The sequence below is a fragment of the Oryctolagus cuniculus genome, chromosome 21 (genome assembly GCF_964237555.1).
Source record: "Oryctolagus cuniculus chromosome 21, mOryCun1.1, whole genome shotgun sequence".
Taxonomy (NCBI): domain Eukaryota; kingdom Metazoa; phylum Chordata; class Mammalia; order Lagomorpha; family Leporidae; genus Oryctolagus; species Oryctolagus cuniculus.
Window position 1 is genome coordinate 24,433,003 of NC_091452.1, and position 24,819 is coordinate 24,457,821.

The following is a 24,819-nucleotide window of genomic DNA, read 5'->3' on the forward strand; positions in this document are numbered from 1 at the left end:
CTAAAGGTAATTCCTCTCAAGCACTCCCGGGGCTTGAGGGATCCAGGACAAGAGCAGAACTTGGTTCCTGAAAATCCTGATGATCTGGGGGTAGTGGTGGAACTATAGAGCGATGGCTGGGCACAGGCACAGGTCACCCTGCGGATTCCTGGCGGCTCAGAACCAACTGTCCTGGAGCCCTGGGAATCGGCCTGCGGGGACCTCCCTCAGCCCCTGGCTGCTGCGGTACCGTCCCCGACCCCAGCCCTGACACGGGCTGTGACCTCACTCCCCCTCGGGGAGAGCTTGGCGATGACCGCTCGCCGTCTTGGGATGCCCACCCACTCGTGCTTCCTGTGGCCCACCCACTCGTGCTTCCGACCTGGGAGATTCCTGCTGAGAGCGGCGACCAGGAAGCAGAGTCTATCAACGGCTGCCGCCCTCGGGTTCGAGAGCCTTCCAGTTTCTGGTCTAGGGTGAGCAAAGAGCAGGCCAGCGCTTGCCGCACAGGCTTTGATGAGGTGACCTGAAGCTTCCTAACTTACAGGGGGAGTGCTTGTGGCACTCAAAAAAAACCCAACAATGTTGTGTTTTTGTTTGTTTTTAATATAAGTCCGATGCAGAGCAACTTCTCGTACTTTATACGCAGGTGTCAGTATGAGGTATATAAAACGTGTACAGAGAAACGCTGTTATAGAAAAGTAGAAACCAGTAATGTTCTCTACTCCAGCATCATGAACACCAGGGGACCCCCTGAGGTCTAGGCCCCCTCAGCAGATGGTTCCCGGGAACAGTCTGCTGGGGGGGCTCCACTCACCCCCCTCTCCACTTCGGGCAGTAGAAGGGCTCTGGGAAGGAAGCCCTGTGGCTAGGGAGCACGGCCAGGGCCTCCAAGTGTGACGTCAGGACTTGGAGGGCCCGCCGAGCCCCTAGCACAGTGCAGCACAGTGCATTGGAGAAATGTTGGCGCTCGGTCAGGCAGCCGGGCTCCCCTCTCGGCCGTGCCAGGAGCCTGCTCTCTGACCTTGGGCGAGTCGCTCCTCCCTCCCTGTGTCCAAAAGGCTTGAAGAACCCTACGGTCCTTTCCGATGGCTCCACAGTTGTTCTGCAGGTTAGGGGATCTGACCCTAGCCCCACTGCCCCATAGGAAGGCACTGGCCTGGAGGCCACAGGGCCACCTCCAAACTCGGGCCCACTGCACAGCAAGCCCGGAAATGCTTTGTTAACCTTGCTCTCCAAGTTTACTTCTCAGAAGCGGGTCACAGGGCCCACAGTGCGATTCTCATGGGTTAGCTGGCTGCTCTCTTACCCGTACAAAATGAGGTCACTGCCCAACCCTGCCGGGACGCTGTCTGGGCACCTCAGGTCCACCTCTGCCCCTGTGGCCTATGGCAGGAGCAGACCCTTCTCTGCCTTCTTCCTAAGTGGAATGTTTAGTGCAATTCTTCCCTTCCTTCCCTTAGGAAACAAGGAAGGGTCCCTGGGCCCAGGCCCGGCCCACAGTTGTCAAGGCACATCACTGCTAGCAAGCTGGAGCACACCCAACAGCCCCCAGCCCAGATCCTGTCCTCAGCCCACAAGCTCTGACTTCTGTACAGACCCGTTTCCGGTTCTCAGAGGTCAGCAGGGAGTTCCATCCTGAATATTTTCAAGACTAAATATATTTTTTTCAGTGCCACTGCCTCTTGGCCTGCCTGACCTTAACTATGAATAACAGTGTACGCCACTGAACCCGTGGAAAACAAATGGGAAGGCGGAGACCGAGGCCGTCTTAGGAGAGCACAGGGAGCCTGGGGAAGCTCTCCCCGCCTCGTCCCTGGCTCGCTTCCAGGGTGCAGGCCGTTTGGAAGCCCTTGTCGGCAGCCCCGCCGTGGGAGCTGCCACGATCCCCGTCCACAGGCACAAATCCTCTCCAAGCGATGGAGAAGGAGCATCGGTAGGCCCCTACCCAGCCTCGCCTCGGCCTACAGCGCCACATGCTTCTGGCTTTGGAATTCACCAAAAAGAAAAAAGTAGGGGTAGGGTTTGAACCGCAGAGTGTAGACTCCCAGCTGTAGGAATCGGGGCTCCCCTGCGCCAGCGTCTGCATGGGCTCCTGCCCTCCGGCGGGGCTCAGGCCCCAGGAGTGCCGGCCTGGCCCATGAGGGGAGTGCTGCCCTCCTGAAGATCCACCGGGGTCTGGCTGGCGTGGACCACGATGGTCTTCTCGTCCACAATCTCACAGGTGGGGTTGGTGAAGGCAGACAGGGGCAGGGTGATTCGCTGCATCTCCCTCTCGCACGCTTTCTGCTCGTGCTGGGCTTTCAGGTCCTTCCCCCTGGCAAGAAGAGAGGGAGACGTTCAGGTGGGGCCTCTGCGTGGCTTTGCTCCGTAGCAGCCGGGAGGCCCGGGCAGGAGCAGGGGCTCTCGGCGGCTGGTCCAGGAGGACCCAGGTCCCAGACACCGGGTTTCTGTTCTTCAAGATGGTCTTAACCAGGAGCTCCTGCGCCTCCCGTCTGTGCTTCCGCAGATGTGTGATGGGGGCAGCAGCAGTGGGGCCTCGTGTTTCTGCAGTGGGGCTCAATGGAGACCGCGTGGGGGGAAGAGGCTCTTCAAGCAAGGTAGGATTTTTTTTTTTTGGTGGTGGTGGTGGTGGGCAAGGTAGGATTTTGCTCTTTCAGCCCAGGTCTACATGAGACCCAGAAAACTACCTCAGCTTTGGCCCTAACCCATAAAGCTGTACAGAAGACCGACCTGGCCATCGTCATCGCATTCCAGGACAACCTTCTTATTCAAAAGTCCCAGAGGGTGTGAGCCCAGGCTGGAAATGGACCGTCCCGACCCATGCCGGGAGCGAAAAGGACTCTCAGGTCCGCGGGAGACGAGAGTGACCATCAGAGCTCTCAGGGTTTCCACATGCTCTGAATTCTCACGGTGCTGCTCCCTTCTGGGGAGAGCCCACTGCGTGCTAAGGACTTGGTACATGTTACGTCACTTCCTTCTCAGCCCAGTCCTAAGAATCAGGTCTTAATTGTTTTGAAGACGAGGAAAGGGCCCAGAGAAGTTACAAGAACTCCCCAAGGATGTGATGGGCTCAAACCCAAGACTGCTGGACTCTGGCTGATGATCAGAGAAATGTTGACCTGAGTGATGTTGCCCTACAAGAAACGTGTGGCAGGGCCGGCGCTGTGGCACAGCGGTTAACGCCCTGGCCTAAAGCACTGGCAGCCCGTATGGGCGCAGGTTCAAGTCCCAGGTGCTCCACTTCCGATCCAGCTCTCTGCTATGGCCTGGGAAAGCAGTAGAAGATGGCCCAAGTCCTTGGGCCCCTACACTCAAGTGGGAGACCCGGAAGAAGCTCCTGACTCCTGGCTTCGGATCAGTGCAGCTCCGGCCGTTGTGGCCATCTGGGGAGTGACCCAGCGGACGGAAGACCTCTCTCTCTCTCTCTCTGCCTCTCCTCTCTGTGTAACTCTGACTTTCAAATAAATAAATCTAAAAAAAGAAAAGAAAAGAAAAGTGCGGCAGGGACTCAAACCCAGTCCCCACTGCCAACCGGAGGGCTTGGTGAGTGCGTGGCACATTGCACACCAAAACCAGCACCCAGAACCCAAGTCCGCTTCCTCTGAGGCCAGCAGCTAGCCACCTGGGCTCAGCCACAGAGGAAATCTTCCCGGAGAGAGCCTTGGACAGCGGCTGCCGTGTGACGTGGTGAAGCACTGCAGCCCTGCCTGGCGTGTCGCGTCCTCGGGGACAGTGATGGGATGCGCACTGACAGAGGCTTCCAGATACCAGAGAAGACGACTGGGAAACGGGACAGCAGGAGGGGCAGGCGAGAGAAGAAGAGTTTGCATGGTGTCTCAGAACTGTCTAGATCATCCAGGGTGTTGCGTGCGCGCGCACGTGTGTGGTTGTTTTGCATCTGTTTTTTGGAACAGCAGGGGGGAAAAGAGTCCCCATCTGCCAGTTCCCTCCCCAAATGCCCACAGCTGGTGAGGTTGGGCCAGGCTGAAGCCAGGAGCTGGAAACTCAAATCTGTGTCTCCCACGTGGGTGGTAGGGATGCAGCGACTTGAGCCATCGCCTGCTGCCTCCCAGGGGGTGCGTTAGCAGGAAGCTGGAATCGGGAAGTCAGGAGAGATGCAGGGATCCCAAATCGGATCTGGGAGTCGGTCCCCAGTACCTGCTATGCCAAACGCCTGCCCCCATCCCGTCCTTTCCGCGTGTGTTCCTGTGCCAGCTCAGCTTTAGCTGTGCGATGCTTGGTAAAGACCTCTCTGAGCCTTGTTTTCCTCTTCTGCCTCCGAAGAAGACAATGAATGTGAAAGCGTTTTGCACACAGTACAGCTGCTGTAAAAGCTCCTGGGACGTGACTAGGACGACTCACCCAGCAATGTTATTTTAATTTAGTTTCCCAAGGAATCTCTCCTGCTGACCAGCCAAGGCAGGCTGTTTGTGCGACCGCTGTAATCCCCTCCTCTGGGCCTTAATCCATCTTCCCTAAAGCAAGGAGTTGGACTTAGACTCCAGGGCCCTGCTGTTCTGATTTCCTAGTTCTGTGAGATCACAGGAGGCAGAGGTGTGAGCTCATTACCCTGAGTGGCTCCGAGGGGGTGACAGTCTGACCGTCCCAGCCTCGGGTGCCTGCCTCCTCTTCCTCATTAGTCTCACTACTGGACACCACAGAGAAACTCCCAGGGCACCCAGAGAGCCAATGAAGGGACACTGCTCACGGGGTTAGGGTCATCTGGGTCAACTGCCCTCCCACTTGTGCTGAGATTCACACTGCCCTTGGGCCCCGGTCATCATGTACAGCGGCCACGACACATAATGAAGAAAAAAAAAAAAAGCCAGATTTTTCCATATAGGGAAAAACCTGGAAGGTCTAGGGTGGTTTTTTTGTTTGTTTGTTTTTTGTTTTTTTCCAGGCAGAGTTAGACAATGAGAGAGACAGAGAGAAAGGTCTTCCTTTGCTGTTGGTTCACCCCCAAAGTGGCCGCTACGGCCGGTGCACTGCTTCCTCCTGGTCTCCCATGCGGGTACAGGGCCCAAGCACTTGGGCCAGCCTCCACTGCCCTCCTGGGCCACAGCAGAGAGCTGGAAAGGAAGAGGGGCAACCGGGACTAGAACCTGGGGTGCCGGCGCCGCAGGCGGAGGACCAGCCAAGTGAGCCATGGCACCGGCCAGGTGTCTTTTGCCAAGGCCTGAATTTCAAAACACAAGGGCCTGGAGGGAAAAGGAAAGCCAGCACTTGTAACTTCTGAGTGCCTGCTAAGGGACCAGGAAGTGGGCCTTCTGTTATCCAGGCTGAGCTACCGTGCGCCTCGTGGGTGCCACACCTTCTGTGTTCGCGCCATGCTTTTAATTTCCAAGCCCTTTTTATAGATGCAGAAACTGAGGCGTTGGAGGCACGCCAGAGCCCTGCTCTCCTCAGCCACCTCCTTTACTGAGAGATTTATGAGCTGTGGCCAGCTGAGCTGCTGACAGTGTCAGGCCGAACATACTTAAGTCTTCAGGAGGGAAAAATCAATGCGCATTACGGGGGCAGGGCAGGGCTAGCAGAGCAGCCAAGGGTGAAAGAGGCAGGTGCCGGGACTGCTCTGGGTTCGGCTCATCCACTTAGAAGCCCAGCAGCACGCCCAACCCCACGTGCCTGCTGTTAATGGTGCCTGTAGGTCTCAGAGATGCAATGGCTGCCCCTGCTCCCTCGGGAGGCGTTGAGAGAGGCCACCAGGCCTGCTGCGCTCACCATCAGGCGGCCCAGCCCCCTCTCCCTGCCTGGAGGGGCGGAGGCCCAGCCTGGCTGCTGTCTAGCAGCCAAGAAAGAACAAAAGGTTCATTCTCTGACTCAGCTCCTCTGCTAAGCGGGTGGGGCGGTGTTGACTTACTTTTTTTTTTCCCCCTATCAGAACATAAGAGCTCCCCCGGGGCCTAGTGCAGACAGCACACTTGGACAGGCACAGGGAGCTGCTCAGTAGTAGACCGGCCACCTGAACCCCGTGGCCCGGACAACCAGGACAAAGACCCAGCCGAGCCAGGGGAAAGCGCCATCGCATTAGCCCAGCCTGATGGCCTCTGGCAGGGTTCAAGGCTTGCAGGGAGGACCCTGAGAGCTGCAGGGCCGGCCGTGCAGGACTGGGCTGGTCAGAGAGCACAGGTGCCTCTGGCGTCCTCTCCCGGGCTAAGGGAAACACCTGGACCTCCTCGGGTAACACAGGGAGTGCTGTGTCACCCCGCTGCTGGGGAAAGTTGGCCCAGGAAGCTATGGATTCTGCAGCCTCCATCTACAACGTCTGATTCCACCCCTACAACACCTCTCTCTGTCACAGGTGTCGCCTGTGATCTCCGTCTTCAAGATGGGAAGACGGATCCACGGGGTGAACTCATCTGTTCAAGCCAGCTGCAGAGCTGGGATTCGAGCCACGTATGACCGCGGGTCAGGACCGTCTTTGGAGGAACTAGCAGAGCCTGGAGGGTTATCATCTGTCACCCCGGCCCCCGCACTGTTTTACAGACTGAGGCCGGGGGAAGGTAAATAGCTTGCCCAATGTCACATCCTGAATGGGTGCCAGTTCTAGAACTAGACCCTGGGTCTTCTGACTTCTAAACCCAGCCTTTTTATTTTTATTTATTTTTTTTTTGAAAGTTTATTTTGCCTACTGTCCTTTGCAGCTACTGGGCCTTGGTGGAGGTGCTGCTCATGGTGAGACAAACCCCGCTAGCTGCGGCGCTTGGACCGCTGCTCACTGCAAGTGGAGTCAAAAGTGCGTCTGTGTTTTGAGGCTTGGGTGAGAGCATGTCACGGGCCTTCCTTACTGAAAAAGCACAAAACAAACGCTGGCTGCTATCACGGTGACTGCCTATGGCTGCCTCCCGCTTCCACGCAATACCTGTCTGTGCTCAGCTTGCCTGGGCGGATGTGGGGAGGGGCTGCATCGCTACTGAACAGACAGAATGCTGGGGCTGAGAGGCCCCCTCAGCCTACAGCTCTTTCCAGAACACCCTGGTCTCCGCCTTTGGGCAGAGATGGCAGCTGAGAGCTTGTCTCCAGCCCACATGTGGTTTCCTGTTGTACAGTCTGTTCTCCGAGCAGTTTTATTGAGGAAAAGAGTGGACACGTGGTGGGTGACGGCGAGTCACGTGACGTGCTGCCCTGCCCTGAGTTTACAGGAAAAGTAAAGGGAGGATCCTTGACAGCCTGGGGGAGAAATCTTCAGAAAAAAGAGCCTGGCTTCCCCACTGGGCACCAGAACTGGGCTCGGGATTAGGAAGGCCTGGAAACCGTCACCAGATTGGAGGAGAGCCAACTGCTGTCCAGTGAATCAGGAAGCAGGGCTAAAGTGAACCAGCGTGCTTTGGGTCTGACAGTGGACAGGGAGGCCAGGGCTGTGAGGACATGTTCCTCTCCGAAAGGAACACGCAGGCGTCCCTGCACCTGCCATCCCACTGTGGGCCACAACCTGTTCCTGAATCACAGAAAAGAGGTTGGCACTGTGGCACGGCAGGTTACGCCACCACCCGCAAGGCCACCATCCCACATGGGCGTCTGTTAGGGTCCTGGCTGCTCCACTTCCAATCCAGTTCCCTGCTAACGTGCGTGGGAAAGCAGCAGAGGATGGCCCAAATGCCTGGGTCCCTGCCACTCAGATGAAGCTCCTGGCTCCTGACTTCAGCCTGGCCCAGCCCTGGCCGTTGCAGCCATCTGGGGAATGAACCAGCGGATGGAAGACCTCTTTCCCTCTCCATCTCTCCCTCTCTGTTACTCCTCCTTTGAAAGAAATAAATCAATCTTTAAAAAAAAAAATCAAGAGATGGAAGGGGGTTTGGAGGGCATCAATGCACTACCCCCATTTCCCAGAAAAATAAAGACCAGCTGTTTACTGCCACTCACCCTGTGCCCTCACTGAGCTAAGCAGGTGCGTGCCTTAGCCCCCACAGCAATGCTGCTGCTAGGATACGGGCACAACCTTCGCAGACTCACGCAGACAGCCAGTTAGTACCAGGGCTAGGACTTCCTCTACCAACTGCTAGGTATGTAACCTCAGGCGGATACTCCTCCCCTCTCGCCTCAGTCTCCTCATCTGCAGACTAGGGATAATAACAGCATTTCCCTTATAAGGGTGATTGTGAGAAGCACATTAAAGCAGGCAAAGTGCTTGAAGCACATATCTGGTCAATGTTTGCTATTGCTGCTGTTATTATCACCTAGGTACCCTTTCGCCTATAAAATGAAGAGCTCACGGGCCGGCATCGTGGCACAGCAGTGCTGCCTGCCTGTGACACCGGCGGCCCATATGGACACCAGTTCCAGGCCTGGCTGCTCTACTTCTGATCCAGCTCCTGGCTAATGCGCCTGGGAAAGCAGCGGAAGACAGTCCAAGTGCTTGAGCCCCTGTATCCATGAGGGAAACCTGCAAGAAGCTACTGGCCCCTGGCTTTGTCCTGGCAGAGCCCTGGCCATTGCAACCATTTGGGGAGTGAACCAGTGGATGGAAGCTATCTCTATCTGTCTCTCTCTGTGTCTCTCTCTCTTCCTCTCTCTGTATGACTTTGACTTTCAAATAAATTTTTTTAATGAAGAGGTAAGCTACAGCATTTCTGAAGAACCCTAGGTTATATAATAAATCTACTGGGGCTGTGGCTCAGGCATGGCTCTCAACCCTGGAAAATGCAGGTCACCGTCTCACTGTCACCTCCCTACAGGAAGACGTAGCCCATAGAGAAGATGTATCACAGACACTCAGCTGGAAGTCAAATCCCCTGATCTTTGCCAAAAAGCAGTAAATAATTTCCCAGAGCAAGGCACTGCTGTAGAATTGAATTAAACTCCGCTTATTATCATGCACCCATTTCTGACTTGGAGAACCTTTTCCAAATGGCATCCCAGGGGACCTTCCAAAATTAGCATTCCGCCTCCTGCTGTCCCAGCCACAAATCATGTCCCTAAGTTAGCCTCTGGGTTTTTTTTTTTTTTTTTTTTTTTTTCCTGTTTGTTCATTGTTTGTTTTCTTAAGATCTATTTATTTATTTGAAAGGCAGAGTGACCAGAGAAGGGGGTGTCTTCCATCTGCTAGTTCGCTCCCCAAATGGCCACAAAAGCCGGGGCTGGGCTAAGCTGAAGTCAGGAGCCAGTAACTCCATTCATGTCTCCCACATGGGTGGCAGGAGCCCAGGTACTTGGACCATCTTCCACTTTCCCACTTTTCTGATCTGATCTAGCAAGGAGCTGGGTCAGAAATAGAGTAGCCAGGACTCGAATCAGGCACTCTGACATGGAATGCCAGCGTTGCAGGCAGTGGCTTAACCTGCTGCACCACATCGTCAGCCCACAGGCAGCCTCTCTGGATTTCACGTATGAGAAGGAACAGCTAACAGGCTATCCGCCAGCTCACTTTTTTCCTCCTACCCTAGAGGAGACCTCACTGCATATGGACTAGGAAATGTACATTCCAACAACAAAAACTGTGTCTGTAGCGGAATTTTATAACCCACAGAAATAATTCAGTCTCTGGGCCCCTGCAATGAGTACCCAGCTTAATTTCTACAGCGCCACCCACTCCCCATGCCAGGCAGGTTGGATGAGACAGCAGGGCATTTGGTATGAAAAGAGAGGTTGCGGGGGGGGGGGGGGGTGACCTCTGGCACAGCGGTTAAGCTCCTGCTCGGGACGCCAGCATCTCATATCCAAGTGCCTGAGTTCAAGTTCTGGCTTCTTTCTCCATTCTAGCTTCCTGCTAATGTGCACCCCGGGAGGCAGCAGGTGACAAATAGTTGGGTCCCTGCCACCTGGTGGGAGACCAGGACTGGCTCCTGGCTTCAACCTGGCCCAGCTCAGCCCTGGCTGTTGTGGGCATTTGGGAAGTGAACCAAGGCATAAAAGATGTCTGTCCCTCTCCCTCACTCTCTGCCTTTAGATAGGGATAGGGATAGGGATAGGGATAGGGATAGGGATAGGGATAGGGATAGGGATAGGGAGAGCGGAGTCGGAACTTTTGCATCCAGGTCCTGCCACTCCAGGCAGTGTGACCTCAGGCAGTCAGTTCTCCTCTCTGACAAAGAATCCCTGCCTCGCAAGGTGTTTGAGTGCAAAGTGACAGCACCAAACGAAAGGGTCTACCCAGGGTCACCTGGTAGAGACCAGAGCCAAGTTTCTCCATCGTAAGCTGGTTTCCATTCTTTCAACACCTCACTGCCTTTTAGGTCAGAAAGCCCCAGAGGAAGCTCACTTGACTTAACCCCCTCCTCTAAGAGAGAACCTACTGACCTCTTGTAGGTGTAGCCCAAGATGATGCCAGTCCCGATGGCGATGATGATCACCATCATGGTGATGCCCAGCACGTAGCCTGCGGGAGACAGGACACAAGGCCCCATTAGCCACGCACCAGCCAGTCAGCAAACGCCTCCCAAAACGAGCGGGGGGTGGGGCACTCATACCCAGAGTCCCCAGGTCCTTCTTCTCCTTGGAGTTCATCCGCACCCGCTGGCCGATCCCCACCGCGGGCTGCACGGCTGCCGCCTCGCTCCGGGCCGGCAGGGCCTTGGCAGGCGGGAACGCCTGCGCTTCGTCGTCATCCGGGGCCTCGGCCATTTCCACCGTGGAGGCTGGCGGGCCCAGGGAGGTGGTCTCTGGAGGTGAGGTGGGAAATAGCTCTCATCAAAGACTGCCCTGCGTGAACTGCACAGCTGATCCTGGACCAAAGTGCAGGGGGCGCAGAAGGAGGGTCCACCTTAGAATACCACCGCCCTACACACCCTGAAGTCAACCCTCCTCCCCGGAGCTGCACCATCGCGGGGGCAAAGCAAATGAGCGGGGAAGGGTCTCTCTCTTGCCCCCCATGCCTTCCTCTTTTCAAATCCATGTTATCTTCCCCAGCGGGTTCCGCCACCTCCCCATTAGGAAAACTAACTTGACTCCTCCAAGCCTCTCACACTCATCACTGACCACATGCTTTGTGCCAACCCCAACGCTAAATGCTTCACCGTGATGATCACGCTTAACCCTTGCCGCGGGAGCAGCAAGCCTAAAAAATCCGGATTCATATAAGCACCCTGACACTGCCCACGGTGAGTCGCAGAACTTCTCCGAGGCCCCCCAACATCCCTAGCACCAGAGACGCTCGCCCCGGAGACACCCTCCTGGCGCACTGCGCGGCGCCGCGCGCGGGCTCGCCTCGCAAGGTTGTTTACAAGCGCTCGCGGAGGATGAGGTCACTCCGAGCGGCGGCGGCGGCCAATCGGCTTTGAGCCTCGCGGCCTGGAGACAGCCCTGGCCAATCGCGCGGCGCGGGGGCGGGGCAGGGCCGGCCGGCGTCTCGCGACCACACGTGCGCGGCGGGTGTAGCCGCCGCTCCCAGTCAGCGGGCGGGCGGCGCGGAGGGTCGCGGGTCCCGGCGACTATCAGAGCCGCTACCTGGGCAGCGCAGATCCTCGCACGGCCGTTTCTCAGGGGCGCCCGTCTGGCCGCTAACGTAGCACCAAGGCCCGCGAGGGTCGTGGTCGGGGTTCCGGCAGTAGTTGTGGTTACCAGCGCCTGACGGGGAGAGAAGGCGCCATTGGCCTGGGGGGGCCGGGGTCAGGACCGCGGCCAGGCCCGCGGCCTCCGCCCGCCCTCCAGCCAGCCAGCGAGCCCCGCCCGTCGGCCCAGCGGCCACTCACCCGACTCGGGGCCAGACGCCAGGGCGCCCTGCGCGTCCAGCCAGTTGAGGCAGTGGAGGCCCGGCGCTGGCGAGGGCTGGTCCTCCCGGTACAGGTGACCGTTGTCCCAGAAGCAGCCTGTGAAGCAGGACCCCCGCCCCGGTTCCTGAGTGGCGGACAGCCCGCGGAAGGCGCCCAACCTGACGGGCAGGGCAGCCGGGACGCCACCCCGGCTGCGCCCCTTAGCCGGCTGGAGGTCCCTGGGCCCCGTGACAGGGACCTCCGGGTCCTTGCGTGGGAAACTTCGCCTCGAAGGGAGGCTGTGAGGCCCTAAGTGATGGCAAAGAGCTTGAAAAGCCCCTAGGCGGTATCGGGCAGCGGTCAAGTGCAGGGCACTGTCAACTCTTGAACTGGTGACCACTTTGGTGGGGAAGGGGAGAGACTTCGGGTCCCTTTGTGGAGGAGGTGGTGGCGCTTTGGGATCGGGGGGGCAGGGGGCTGCCACACTTGATAATCAGCCCCCTGTTGTCATGTCCGTGTTACATAAACTGGTGTTCCCTCCTCCGGGGTACAGCCACCGCCTGCCAGTTTTTTTAAGAGGCAACGTTCAGCCCCAACAGAAGTCTACGAAAGCCTGGATTCAGTCAGGCAAGGGTTCAAGAGCTTCCTACGGGAGGCGGGGTGGGGGTCCTGCCTGGATGTGACTCCAGACTCCCACTCCCCGTGGCGAGAGAGCCCCAGGAAGAGGCTGGGGCGGGAAGGCCTGTGCCCTGGCCACAGTGTGCCCAGCGCTTCGAAAGGGCAGGAGTTGGGGAGTCGGGGAGATGCCACCTCCCCCCTGCCAAGCTCCGTCCACTCTTGAGCAAGCAAAAGGAAAGAGAAAGTGGCCACTTGCCTTTGTTCTTAATGGCAAAGATGGAGCTGCAAGCCCCTGACCAGGCAAGGAAGAGAAAAGGAAAAAAGCTTGCACAGGACAACAAAGACCAGCTAAAAGCCTCACTTCCCGGCTCCGTTTGGGAAACAGAGTCTCCGGGGTCTGCGTCCTTAAGTTGCTGGAGAAAGGAAAGATTGTTTTCTCACCTCCAGATCCATAGGCTTCTGCAAGGAGCATGTTGCTTAGGACGAACGTTTGTACCCAGGCCAACTGCATCCTCCCCTCCTCCATCCTGCAGGTGACCGGACAGCCAGTGTCCAGCTGGGGTCCCCTTGGCAGCGGCTCCGCCTCGCCGTCCCAGCCTTGCAGTGAGACCTGCCCTTGCCACGGCTCTTCTGGTAAACAGCCTCTCTTTAGAACTGAGAGCTTCCCAGCCAGCTTGCTGCAGCGCGAGGTGTTTTTCAGCTATGAAGCGCCCCCTGGGTCCTAAGCCTCCTATGCCAGGCAAGATCGCTAACCCTGAGCCAAGAGAGGCGCTCAGCCAAGCGCAGAGAAGCCGGCAAGGTTCAGGCTGTGCTTAGCCGCGGATCAGTTTGAGACCTGCACGGCTGCATCCCCGGGGCTTTGCATCTCTTCTGTTTCCATTTGTGTAAGTACAGAATTATTCTGTCAAGAGGCATCATGGCGGGGGGGGGGGGGAGGGTAAAAGCACTAAGGCACAGACACCTGAGGGAGGAAGTGTTAACTACACAACACAAGGATTTCAGAGACCACGGCGGGGGCACCTAAGAGTATCTGGGCAGAAGTAACTCTTTACATCTTTCCTGGAAAAGGGCCTCTGTGGGTCACACATGTTTATGAGCTGTGACACTTTTTTTTTTTTTAAGTGTAACTTTGCCAGGGTCAGATCAAACACATTTTTTTTTTGCTTACATTTGCGATTTGGAGTGTCCATATTTAGTAGGAATACAGAAGGGGTATCTATAGTTGAAAATACATGTTAGGCAAACATTGGAAAATTTGCCCAGCCATGTTGTAATACACATCTGCCCTTTCTACCAGCCCTGAGTTGTTATAGAGGAAGTTAAGTAAAATATTTGCTTCCCTCCACCCCCACCCCATGGGAAATCCATTTGCAGCGATTTATAAAGCCTCACCACATCCATATGACTCGGGCCTTTTGGAGAGAGGCCGAAGAGCCCTGTTCTTGTTTGGCTGCCGGTTCAAGTTCAAAGGCAGCCTCAGGAAACTGAGAGATAGAGCAGAGTGGTTCGCCAGGACTACCTTGTGACTCAGGCAAATCTCAAAATAGTAATGGGAGACTCTCAGTTTTGCAGGCAGTACTTTAGGGAGGGGGAAAGTACTAAATAAACTTGAAAAGCTTTCTCAAGGAAAGAAAGCTCCCGTGAGTCCACGTAGCCTAACGCGGATTTGAATCCATCACACTCAGATTTCAGACAAGGAAGGGTTCAGAGGTACATTTGGTTTATTCTTAAAGCAGTTTGCAGGCAGTGTTCGATTGCTTTAATCCATTTAATAAGCTCCGTTGCTTTGTTTCTGCAGCCATTCTCCTACCTTCTTCTCACATAACTTCTGACTCCGTGACTTGGTTTATGCTGTCACTCCAGAATCTAAATTTATTCACATATACACACATAGATACAGATGGGACAAGATGTTAGAATTTAACAGGTCTGACATCGTAGCCTTTTAGCATTTTTATTAATTTTACAAATATTTTTGATAACCTACTACACGCTGGATACAGTTTTAGATGCTGGGGGTATATCTGTGAACAAAATATTTGAAGTCTAGGCCATCATGGGGAAACAGCTGACAAATAGGTAAAATGTCAAGTAGTCTTAAGCCTTAAGAAAAAAAGTGAAACAGGATAAGGGCAAACGCAACGGGATGATTTCATTTGCTAAAGAAAGTTCGTACTTTATCCAGAGAACAGCAGGGTATCTATATGGGCACAAGGCTGAAGGGGAAGCTCTCTTCACAGTTTGCCTTGTGGGTCCCATGCTTACTCTTAACACCACTGCAAGAGATACTTGGTGTACATTGTGTTTCATCCCTCGAAATAAGTAGGCTTGAGAAAACCAGAGCACAATTTTTAATTTTCTGAGCAGCAGGGGGCTTTGGGGGGCTGATCTCTTAGCACCTAATCTGTTGGCTTTGTGTTCGGTGAGTGCTTCCTTACTGATGTCTGGTGAAATGTGTCGCCTCCTCTAAAGGGCTGTTTCGGTACATTGCAATACTCTGTTCTATGACTGATAATGAAAGGATATGACAAGCCTCTTTAGATTACCTCCTGTACCCATACAGTAGTTTTACCTCAGAAACACAAAGATTCCTAACATGTTGCTGTTACCTAGTTTTTCTGTTTTAAAAACCTGTTTTCTTGGGGGCCTGCATTGTGTTGTCGCAGGTGAAGCTGCCGCCTGCAACACTGACATCCCATATAGACCCCACTGCTCCAGTTCTGATCCAGCTCCCTGCCAATGTGCCTGGAAAAGCAAGGGAAGATGGCCCAAGTGCTTGGACCCCTGCCACCATGTGGGAGATCAGGAAGAAGCTCCTGGCTCCTGGCTGCAGTCTGGCCCCACCCTGGCCATCGCAGCCATTTGGGGAGTGAACCAGCAAATGGAAGATCTGTCTGTCTGTCTCTGTCTCTTCCTCACTTTGTGTAACTCTGACTTTCAAATAAATCTTTTTAAAAAAATGTTAAAACAGCTGTCATCTCTAACTTACATACCTTGATATATACCAAAACCATATTTCATGACATGTCTTAGCAGAAGCAGAACTGCCTAGGAAAGATCTGACAGGCCAGAAGGAGATGGTTTTGAGCTTAGTCATCTCTGTTCTTTGTCCTCTGTAACAAGACATTTATCAGCATGATTTGATTTTTTTCAGCAATAAAGGGCTTGTTTCTCAATCCTTCAAAGGCATATTCTATTATAATAGATTCAGTACCTTTCTTCCTCAAAGAAATCGGACTCAGTTCGGAGATGTGCCTGTCGTCATGCTGATGTTTTGATCTTTCTCTGATGATTCAGATTTGAACTTTGCTCCAGGTATTGGTTCAATATGGCCGTGGTTAATGGCCTGTTGTTCCTCCAGACTTCAGCTTTCTTCCAAAATATTACTGCAATAGCAATACAATGCAGTAACACTACTCAAGTGCTTATTTTAGGTTGTTTATATCCCTAAAGACAACATGGTGAAATATAATACTTGTATTTAACTGACTATTTCAGGGATGTTTTGACTTTTGGTTTCCCATTAAATGAGTGTGACTCTAGACACAAAACCCTACAGTTCTATCAGGAAATATCCTCCAGGGTTCCCCGAGAAGGATGGGCAGCTCACTTAGCTAGTGGGAAATATTAGCGGGGGATATCTAGGAAGGAAGTCATAAAGCTGTTAAAAGGCTTAAGAAGCCGCAAAAGAGGGCCAAGGTGTTGGTAAAAATCTTTGGAGCGAGATCTGATGAGTTGGCGCCAGCTATTTTTAGATAATGGGCTGTAGAAGTATCCACTGAGGGACCAGCGCTGTGGCTTAATGCACTGGCATCCCATATGGGTGCCAGTTTGAGTCCCAGTTGCTCCACTTCTGATCCAGCTCCCTGCTGATGGCCTGGGAAAGCAGCGAAGAATGGGCCCAAGTACTTGGGCTCCTGAACCCACAAGGTAGACCCAGAAGAAGCTCCTGGTTCCTGGCTTTGGCCTGGCCCAGCTCTGGGCGTTGTGGCTTTTTGAGGACTGAACCAGTGGATGGAAGATCTGTCTTCTCTTTCTAACTTTGCCTTTCAAGTAAATCTTTAAAAAAAAAAATACACTGAGGCTGTATTAAAGATATTTTGGGGCCGGCGCCGCGCTCACTAGGCTAATCCTCCACCTTGCGGCACCGGCACACCAGGTTCTAGTCCCGGTCGGGGCGCCGGATTCTGTCCCGGTTGCCCCTCTTCCAGGCCAGCTCTCTGCTGTGGCCCGGGAGGGCAGTGGAGGATGGCCCAAGTGCTTGGGCCCTGCACCCCATGGGAGACCAGGAGAAGCACCTGGCTACTGCCTTCAGATCAGCGCGGTGCACTGGCCACAGTGTGCCAGCCGCGGCAGCCATTGAAGGGTGAACCAAGGGCAAAGGAAGACCTTTCTCTCTGTCTCTCTCTCTCTCCCTGTCCACTCTGCCTGTAAAAAAAAATAAAAAAAAAAAAAATAAAAAAAAAAAATATTTTGGTGTATAATTGCAAACTAAGAATGGGATGGTTTTATGAGGTATGTTAAAATAACAAAACTCCAGGGGCCGGCACTGTGGCGCAGTAGGTTAATCCTCCGCCTGCAGCGCCAGCATCCCATATAGGCGCCGGTTCTAGTCCCGGCTGCTCCTCTTCCAATCCAGCTCTCTACTATGGCCTGGGAAAGCAGTAGAAGATGGGCCAAGTCCTTGGGCCCCTGCACCCACCTGGGAGACTGGGAAGAAGCACCTGGCTCCTGGCTTCAGATTGGTGCAGCTCTGGCTGTTGCAGCCTCCTGGGGAGTGAACCAACAGATGGAAGACCCTTCTGTCTCTCCCTCTCACTGTCTGTAACTCTCTCATATAAATAAATAAAATAAAAAAATAACAAAACTCCAAGGCCATGTCTTTCAAATATGGCCTTTGATGAGTTTCTATTTTGTGAATGTGAGGCACTTAGGTTTGTTTTTGTTTTTGTTTTTGTTATATATAGTTATGCAGAGAGAGAAGGAGAAACAGAGAGAGAGAGGTCTTCCATCTGCTGGTTCATTCCCCAATTGGCTGCAATGGCCAGAGCTATGCCAATCCAAAGCCAGGAGCCAGGAGCTTCTCCCTTGTCTCCCACGCAGTTGCAAGGGCCCAAGGACCTGGGCATCTTCTACTGCTTTCCCAGGCCATAGCAGAGAGCTGGATCAGAAGTGGAGCAGCTGGGACTTGAACCGGCGCCCATAGGGGATGCCAGCACTGCAGGCAGCAGCTTTATCCGCTGTGCTATAGCACCAGCTCCTTAATTAAGCTTTTAATAAATGTTTGAAATAAAGGGGAAAAGTATCATTTAACGAAAAAGCATCTAGTAAACCTACAAAGATTATAATTTGTTTTTTCGAAAGGCATAGAGACAGATCTGTCTGCTGGTTTATTCCCCAAATGCCTGCAAAAGCCAGGACAGGACCAATCCAAAGCCAGCCAAAGTCTCCCATGTAGGTGGCAATGACCATCTACTCGAGCTCTCAGCTGCGGTCTCCCAGAGTGTGAATTAGCATAAAGGTGGACTCAGGAGTGAAGCCAGGGCTGGCGCCGTGGCTCAACAGGCTAATCCTCCACCTTGCGGCTTGGGCCCTGCACCCCATGGGAGACCAGGAGAAGCACCTGGCTCCTGGCTTCAGATCAGCGCAATGCACCGGCCGTGGTGGCCATTGGAGGGTGAACCAACGGCAAAAAGGAAGACCTTTCTCTCTCTCACTGTCCACTCTGCCTGTCAAAAAAAAAGGAGTGAAACCAGGCTTGAACCCAGACACTCCAATATGGGATGCAGGCGTCCCAACGGGGCTTAGTCCTTAACCAGTGTGCCAAATGCCCTCCCTTTTTAAGGGAAGATAGTGGACAATCAAGTAGGCTCGTCGATGACAGTTGACTTTCAGCCACAAGACATTCCACACTAGGCACTGGGGAGCCACAAAAGCGGAGAACTTGGAAAGATCACATCACTGGCTTTGAGGAGGAAGGGAAGAATAAATTCTTGAAAGTAGCTTTTGTTAGAGGCAACCGTAGAAGACACAGTGTACACATCAATGAAGCACAATCTTGAGTGTGCTCACTTAATTGGTTGCTAAGACTGGAATGTCCATATTTAGGGTGAATTAGCCCAGAAAAGAGTTGTAGCTCTGACTGTCTCGGAAGGGGATCTGGTATTCTCCAAAGAGTGCCAGTTGGAGTCTCAGCTGTTCCATTTCGTGCCCAGCTCCCTGCTTAGGCTCCTGGGAAAGCAGCAGGTGATGTCACAAGTGCTTGAGCCCCTGCCAACCGAGTGGGAGACCAGGTTGGAACTCTTGGCTTCAGACCCAGACCTGGCTGTTGGTGGCCATTTGTAGTGAAACAGTAGATAGAATACAGGTCACTTGCTGTCTCTCTGCCCCCCTCTCACTTACCGCCCCCATCACTCTGCCTTTCAAATCTTAAAGTGCCAACACCCAGAATGAGCTTAACACTGACTTTTAAAGCAGAAGTGGTCTATCAATTTATGAGCATAGGCTTTAAAAAAAAACCTGAGTTCTCGTCTCAGCACTACACTGTGACCTTACATAAGTTATTGCCATCTGTAAACCTTCAATTTCCTTAGAATTTATTACAGTGGTTAAGACTACAGGCACCAGGGCAGGTGTTTGGCATAGCAGTTAAGTTCCACTTGAGACACTGGCATCACACGTTGGACTGCCTGGTTCAAGTCCCAGGTGCTCCACTTCCCATCCAGTATCCTGCCAATGCACATCCTGGGAGGCAAGTACCCATGTGCCTGCCTCCATGTGGGAGACCCGGATGGAGTTCCAGACTCCTGGTTGTTATGGCATTTGGAGAGAGAACCAGCAGGTAGAAGACCTCTCTATCTCTCTCTCCCTCTCTCTTTCAAATAAAATAAAAAGAAACAATTTTGAAAATTCATTTTTAGGGGCCAACATTGTAGCAAAGTGGGCTAAGCCACCACCTGTGACACTGATATCTCATATGGGCTCTGGTTCAAGTCCTGGTTGTTCTATTTCCAATCCAGCTCCCTGCTAATGTGCCTGGAAAGCAGAAGATGCTGACTTCTAATAAGTAAATAAATCTGTTATATAAAGTCACTTTTTAAAAGCATCTATTTATTTAAGAGGCAAAATTACATAGAGAAGAGGCAGAGAGATCTTCCATCCAGCTGGTTCACTCTCCAAATACCACAGTGGCTGGGGCTGGGCTAGGCTGAAGCCAGGAGCCTGGAAGTCCAACCAGGTCTCCCATGTGGGTGGCAGGGGCTGAGGCATTTCGGTTATCATCTGCTGCTTCCCCAGGTTATTTTTTTTTTAATTTTTATTTTTTTGACAGGCAGAGTGGACAGTGAGAGAGAGAGACAGAGAGAAAGGTCTTCCTTTGCCGTTGGTTCACCCTCCAATGGCCGCTGCGGCCGGCGCGCTGCGGCCGGCGCACCGCGCTGATCCGATGGCAGGAGCCAGGAGCCAGGTGCTTTTCCTTGTCTCCCATGGGGTGCAGGGCCCAAGCACCTGGGCCATCCTCCACTGCACTCCTGGGCCACAGCAGAGAGCTGGCCTGGAAGAGAGGCAACCGGGACAGAATCCGGCACCCCGACCGGGACTAGAACCTGGTGTGCCGGCGCCGCTAGGCGGAGGATTAGCCTGGTGAGCTGCGGCGCCGGCCGCTTCCCCAGGTTATTAGGGAGCTGGATCAGAAGGGGAGCAGCCAGGACTCGAACTGGCACTCATATGGGATGCCAGCATGGCAGGCAGTGGCTTAACTTGCTGCACAGTGCCAGCCCAATTAATTTTTTTAAAAAAGTATAGGCACGAATGTCAGGATTCAAAACTCAGCTCTGTTGCTTACATGCCACGTCATGTTAAGCAAGCTGCTAAACTCTCTGACTCAGTTTCCTCATTTTCAGGGAAAGAGAGATAAAAATGTTAGCAGTTTCATTGGATTTTTGACATTCACTGAGCCCTTAGCTATTGTTATTATTACAGGTCTGTGAGTAACTTCCAACTTGGGGACGCTGCTTATATTTTTTATCTTCAGGAAACTTACAGTTTGGTTATAAAGATCATATGAGTAGGTGTCAAAGAGTGGGATATAGGGGCCGGCGCTGTGGCGTAGTGGGTAAAGCCACTGCCTGCAGTGCCGACATCCCATATGAGCACCAGTTCGAGTCCCGGCTGCTCCACTTCCCATCCAGCTCTCTGCTGTGGCCTGGGAAAGCAGTAGAAGATGGCCCAAGTCCTTGGGCACCTGCACCCACGTGGGAGACCCAGAGGAAGCTCCTGGCTCCTGGCTTCAGATTGGCACAGCTCTGGCTGTTGCGGCCAATTGGGGAGTGAACCAGCAGATGGAAGATCTCTCTCTGCCTCTCCTTCTCTCTCTGTATAACTCTTTCAAATAAAAAAGTGGGATATGGAAAATAAAGGTTTATTCATTCAATGACTATTGTCTACTGTGCACCATGCAGACACAGAGCTGAGTACTGAGGATGGACGGTGAACTCTAGGCAGTCTCTGTTCTCAGGAAGCTCACAGTCTTATAGAAGTTACTACTAGGTACAGATAACTAATAAACAATACAGTAAAATAAAGGCCACCGTAAGGATTTACTACAGACCTTTACTTGGGTCTTTGGGAATTCACAGGAGGGGCAGGGTCATATGGCATAGCCATATGAGGTTGGAAAGGCTTATCACAAAATCTGAAAGTGAGAAGGAATGAGTGGTTTTGGCACATCAACCAATATGCAGAAGACTGAAGCGTGGGCCATCACTGTGGCTAGCAGGGCATTCAGTATCATGGTTAAAATGACGCCAAAGAGCTAAATGATTCCTGGACAGGTTATGGAGGGTCCTGAATGGCCATGTTGTGTTGATTTTTTGTTTTTGTTTTCTTGAGTGTTGATTTATCCTGAAATAAATAGTTTTACACAAGAAAATGACAAGAGTCAAACAGGTGTCAGTGAAAATCAGTGGAGGATTAGAGGAAGCCATGACAGGAGACCCACAAGGTAGCTGTAGCTGAGAAGAGAATGATTCATGGGCCGGCGCCGCAGCTCACTAGGCTCCTCCGCCTAGCGGCGCCGGCACACCGGGTTCTAGTCCCAGTCGGGGCACCGGATTCTGTCCCGGTTGCCCCTCTTCCAGGCCAGCTCTCTGCTGTGGCCAGGGAGTGCAGTGGAGGATGGTCCAAGTGCTTGGGCCCTGCACCCCATGGGAGACCAGGAGAAGCACCTGGCTCCTGGCTTCGGATCAGCGTGGTGCGCCGGCCACAGCACTCTGGCCGCGGCGGCCATTGGAGGGTGAACCAAGGAAAGGAAGACCTTTCTCTCTGTCTCTCTCTCTCACTGTCCACTCTGCCTGTAAAAAAAAAAAAAAAAGAGAGAGAGAGAGAATGATTCATGATGAGAACCCAAAGCCAAGCCAAGTCATGTCACCTGGGTTTGAATCTGGCTCTGCCACTTAGTAGCTCTGTGGTCTTCTTCGTGCAAGCCCCTTAGCCACTCTGTGCCTCTGTTTTGTAATCTGAAAGTTGGAGGTGATAGTAAAACTTACTTTCTATGTTTGTTGTGAACACAGCAGCCTGGCACACAAAATGTAGGCATGAAACTGGAGAGAGACAAACTAGGAAGAATAACAGACTCCCTAACTGAGAACATGTTTGCTAGGAGTAAACAGGATTGGGAGCACAGGGGAAGGTGGTGACATTCACTGAGGTAAGAAACGGGGAAAAGCAAGTTTGGGGAACACTGAGCAGGTAAAGCCACAGGTGGTTGCATTGCAGCCCTGAGAATATGGTGTCAGAGAAGCTAAGGAGAGAGTGTTTCAGGAAGGAGAGAATGGTCAGCATTGTCAAATGCTGCCACAGAGGTCAGCTAAGATAAGGGTTAGAAAGAAGCCATTGGTGACCTTGTCAGGGGGAATTTTGGTGGGGGAATTGAGGACTAAAATGTGTAGATCAGGGAAGGAAAAGGAGATGATGAAAGAAGACTAAGAACAAACAACCCCTCCGAGAAGTTTAGAGGCTGGAAGGGTTGTGGGCAGGGCTGACACTGGACCCAACACACTGACTTGCCCACTGCTTGTGGCATACCCAGGGGTCACACATCTGTTCTAACTGGGCAGTAGTTATACCAGGGAGGTTAAGAAGGGGAGCTGACTTGGAGACAAGTAATGGATTCGGCTTTGGTGGTTTTGAACTTGACAGAGGATCGTGCAGAAATGCCCAGCAAGAAATTTGATGTGAGATGCGTGGAGGGGCGCACAGGCAGAGAAGTGAGAGTACTGGCTGAGTAGGGATGGGCTAGGACATGCCAGAACAAAGGTGGGCTGGCAGGGAGGCCCAAAGGAGCCTTAGGGCCAGCCTTGGAATTCATGAGCATATTGACAGCGTGTGAGCTGAAGCTGCGGAATGGGTCTCAAAGCAGAGGTCAAAAGCCAGGCCTCAGCCCCAGACTTGATAGCCTAGAGACTACTTACAGGATTCCTCGGTTCAGGGATGAAGTCTCAGAGTCCTAATCTTCAGGGAGAAGGAAGAGGAAGGTCCTGGAGCTGCAGGCGGAGACACTGACCTTGCCCAGATGCAGGCCTGGTCTAGCAAGTCACCTGGTGCGGTGGGCTTCTGCCCCCATCCTTGCTGTGTCTTCGGAATGTCCAGATGTTCGGCTGTGTGTTTCAGGCCCACAGGCCCTGACCGCAGGGCTTGGCATGAATTACTTGATCATTCTCGGTTGTGGATAGTATTGATATTTATGAAAATGATACGATGTTAATATATTAAATGTGCATTTTTTTTAAAATTTTTTTGACAGGCAGAGTGGATAGTGAGAGAGAGAGACAGAGAGAAAGGTCTTCCTTTGCTGTTGGTTCACCCTCCAATGGCCGCTGCGGCCGGCACACCGCGCTGATTGGAAGCCAGGAGCCAGGTGCTTCTCCTGGTCTCCCATGGGGTGCAGGGCCCAAGCACTTGGGCCATCCTCCACTGCCCTCCCTGGCCACAGCAGAGAGCTGGCCTGGAAGAGGGGCAACCGGGACAGAATCCGGCGCCCCGACTGGGACTAGAACCCGGTGTGCTGGTGCCGCAAGGCGGAGGATTAGCCTAGTGAGCCGCGGCACCAGCCAATATATTAAATGTGTCCCGGGGTGGGGGAACAATAAGGTAGCTGGAGAAAGATCTCTGCCTTCCTTCATGATCCTGATACTTCGTCCTACTGTGCATTCTTTCAGTCAGCACACAGCTCTGGATCACCACCTGTGTCGGGGACTGGTTTTCCTTTTATCCTCTCTGTGCCGTCCTCTCACCTTCGGCACAGTCACGTGGACTGCTCTCTTTGAGGGTTCCATTGCCTGTTGTTGTTGTTTTCCCCCTCACCGCTGGTTCTATCTCAACTCTTCTCAATAGATGTCCTGTGAAGAATCTGGATGTCAGGAAATACGAATAAGCAGTATGTATTCTTCACACGGATGCCTTAGACATATTGAGAGCCTCTGCGGCTATTTCATTACAGTCCGTAAAACGGGGAGAGAGAGGAAGAGGAAGAATCCCGAATGAGATCACAGAGCGGTTGTGGCTGGCAAGAAACGCAAGGACAAGAGAAGTCAACATCTTCTCACTGTGCAGTCCGTCGGTCAGGTCAGATCGCTGCCCCTCGCCCTCCGTGAGGCCCGGGGAACGCAGGTGCGCATCCTGCGGGAGGCCTGGGAAGTGGACTCGGGCTGGCCTCAGTGCGGCAGACGCTGCGTTCGGTAACTGGGGGTTGAGTGCCAGCTTCAAGCACTCAGTGTGCTCGCTGCGCTCCCCAGGATCTCTCTGCCTGGAGCTGTCTTCTGCACTTGCATTAATGGCTCCGTTGGAAGTCAGCCATTCCCGCTAAGTGTTCTTGATCTCTACGCGGCATTGGCGGCCGCTCCCCTATTATCTTGACGTTAGAAATAGAAACTCTGCCCCGCGGTAGCCAGGCAGAGCACTCCCACTTTCTAGGATCTTGTCCTCTCCAGCACCGAGTGGCCTCAGCTTCTGTCACCTTCGGGGGTCATCCCTCGGGTGAGAAAGCCTCCCCCACCCCGATGAGCCGCCCTGCCATCGGCCTGCAGCCTGGAGTCAGCTCTGAGCGTCTGCTTCCCTGGATCCAGAGTGAAGATCAGTGGTTAACCAACGGGAAGCACTTAGAAGACGGCCTCCGGTTTACCAAGAGCTTCTGCTGTTGTTACTAATACTACTGTCGTTGTCGCCATAGCTAGAATCAAGACCCAGAACTCAGCAGAATCTCCAATTTTGCCTTTGTTATGCTGAGTTTAAGAAAATCCAATTTATCAGGTGATAGTGTTGTAAATATTTGGTTTCCACCCTCACATGCATGAATTTCAATTTTTTCTCATTGGTTCACCCTCCAATCCGAAGGCAGGAGCCAGGTGCTTATCCTGGTCTCCCATGGGTTGCAGGGCCCAAGGACTTGGGCCATCCTCCTTGCACTCCTGGGCCACAGCAGACAGCTGGCCTGGAAGAGGGGCAACCAGGACAGAACCAGCTCCCCGATTGGGGCTAGAACCTGGAGTGCTGTCGCCGCAAGGCAGAGGATTAGCCTATTGAGCCATGGCGC

General features: G+C 53.2%; 1 protein-coding gene and 2 long non-coding RNA genes across 3 annotated transcripts; 2 read left to right on the forward strand and 1 right to left on the reverse strand.

Annotated features, from left to right (window-relative positions):
• Window positions 1–564: 564 nt before the first annotated feature.
• PIK3IP1 (phosphoinositide-3-kinase interacting protein 1) lies at window positions 565–12,804 on the reverse strand. The gene is made up of 6 exons (XM_002719702.5): window positions 12,672–12,804; window positions 11,613–11,729; window positions 11,368–11,487; window positions 10,392–10,583; window positions 10,222–10,300; window positions 565–2,296 (listed from the first exon to the last, which is right to left on the reverse strand). The coding sequence occupies exons 1-6, from the start codon at window positions 12,754–12,756 to the stop codon at window positions 2,092–2,094; spliced, it is 798 nt and encodes a 265-aa protein (XP_002719748.2). The 5' UTR covers window positions 12,757–12,804; the 3' UTR covers window positions 565–2,091.
• LOC108178658 (uncharacterized) lies at window positions 2,619–10,021 on the forward strand. The gene is made up of 2 exons (XR_001795395.3): window positions 2,619–6,488; window positions 6,630–10,021. It is a non-coding gene; the product is annotated as an uncharacterized lncRNA (long non-coding RNA).
• On the forward strand, window positions 12,748–15,198 carry LOC138847382 (uncharacterized). The gene is made up of 2 exons (XR_011385156.1): window positions 12,748–13,114; window positions 14,897–15,198. It is a non-coding gene; the product is annotated as an uncharacterized lncRNA (long non-coding RNA).
• The last annotated feature ends 9,621 nt before the right edge of the window (window positions 15,199–24,819 follow it).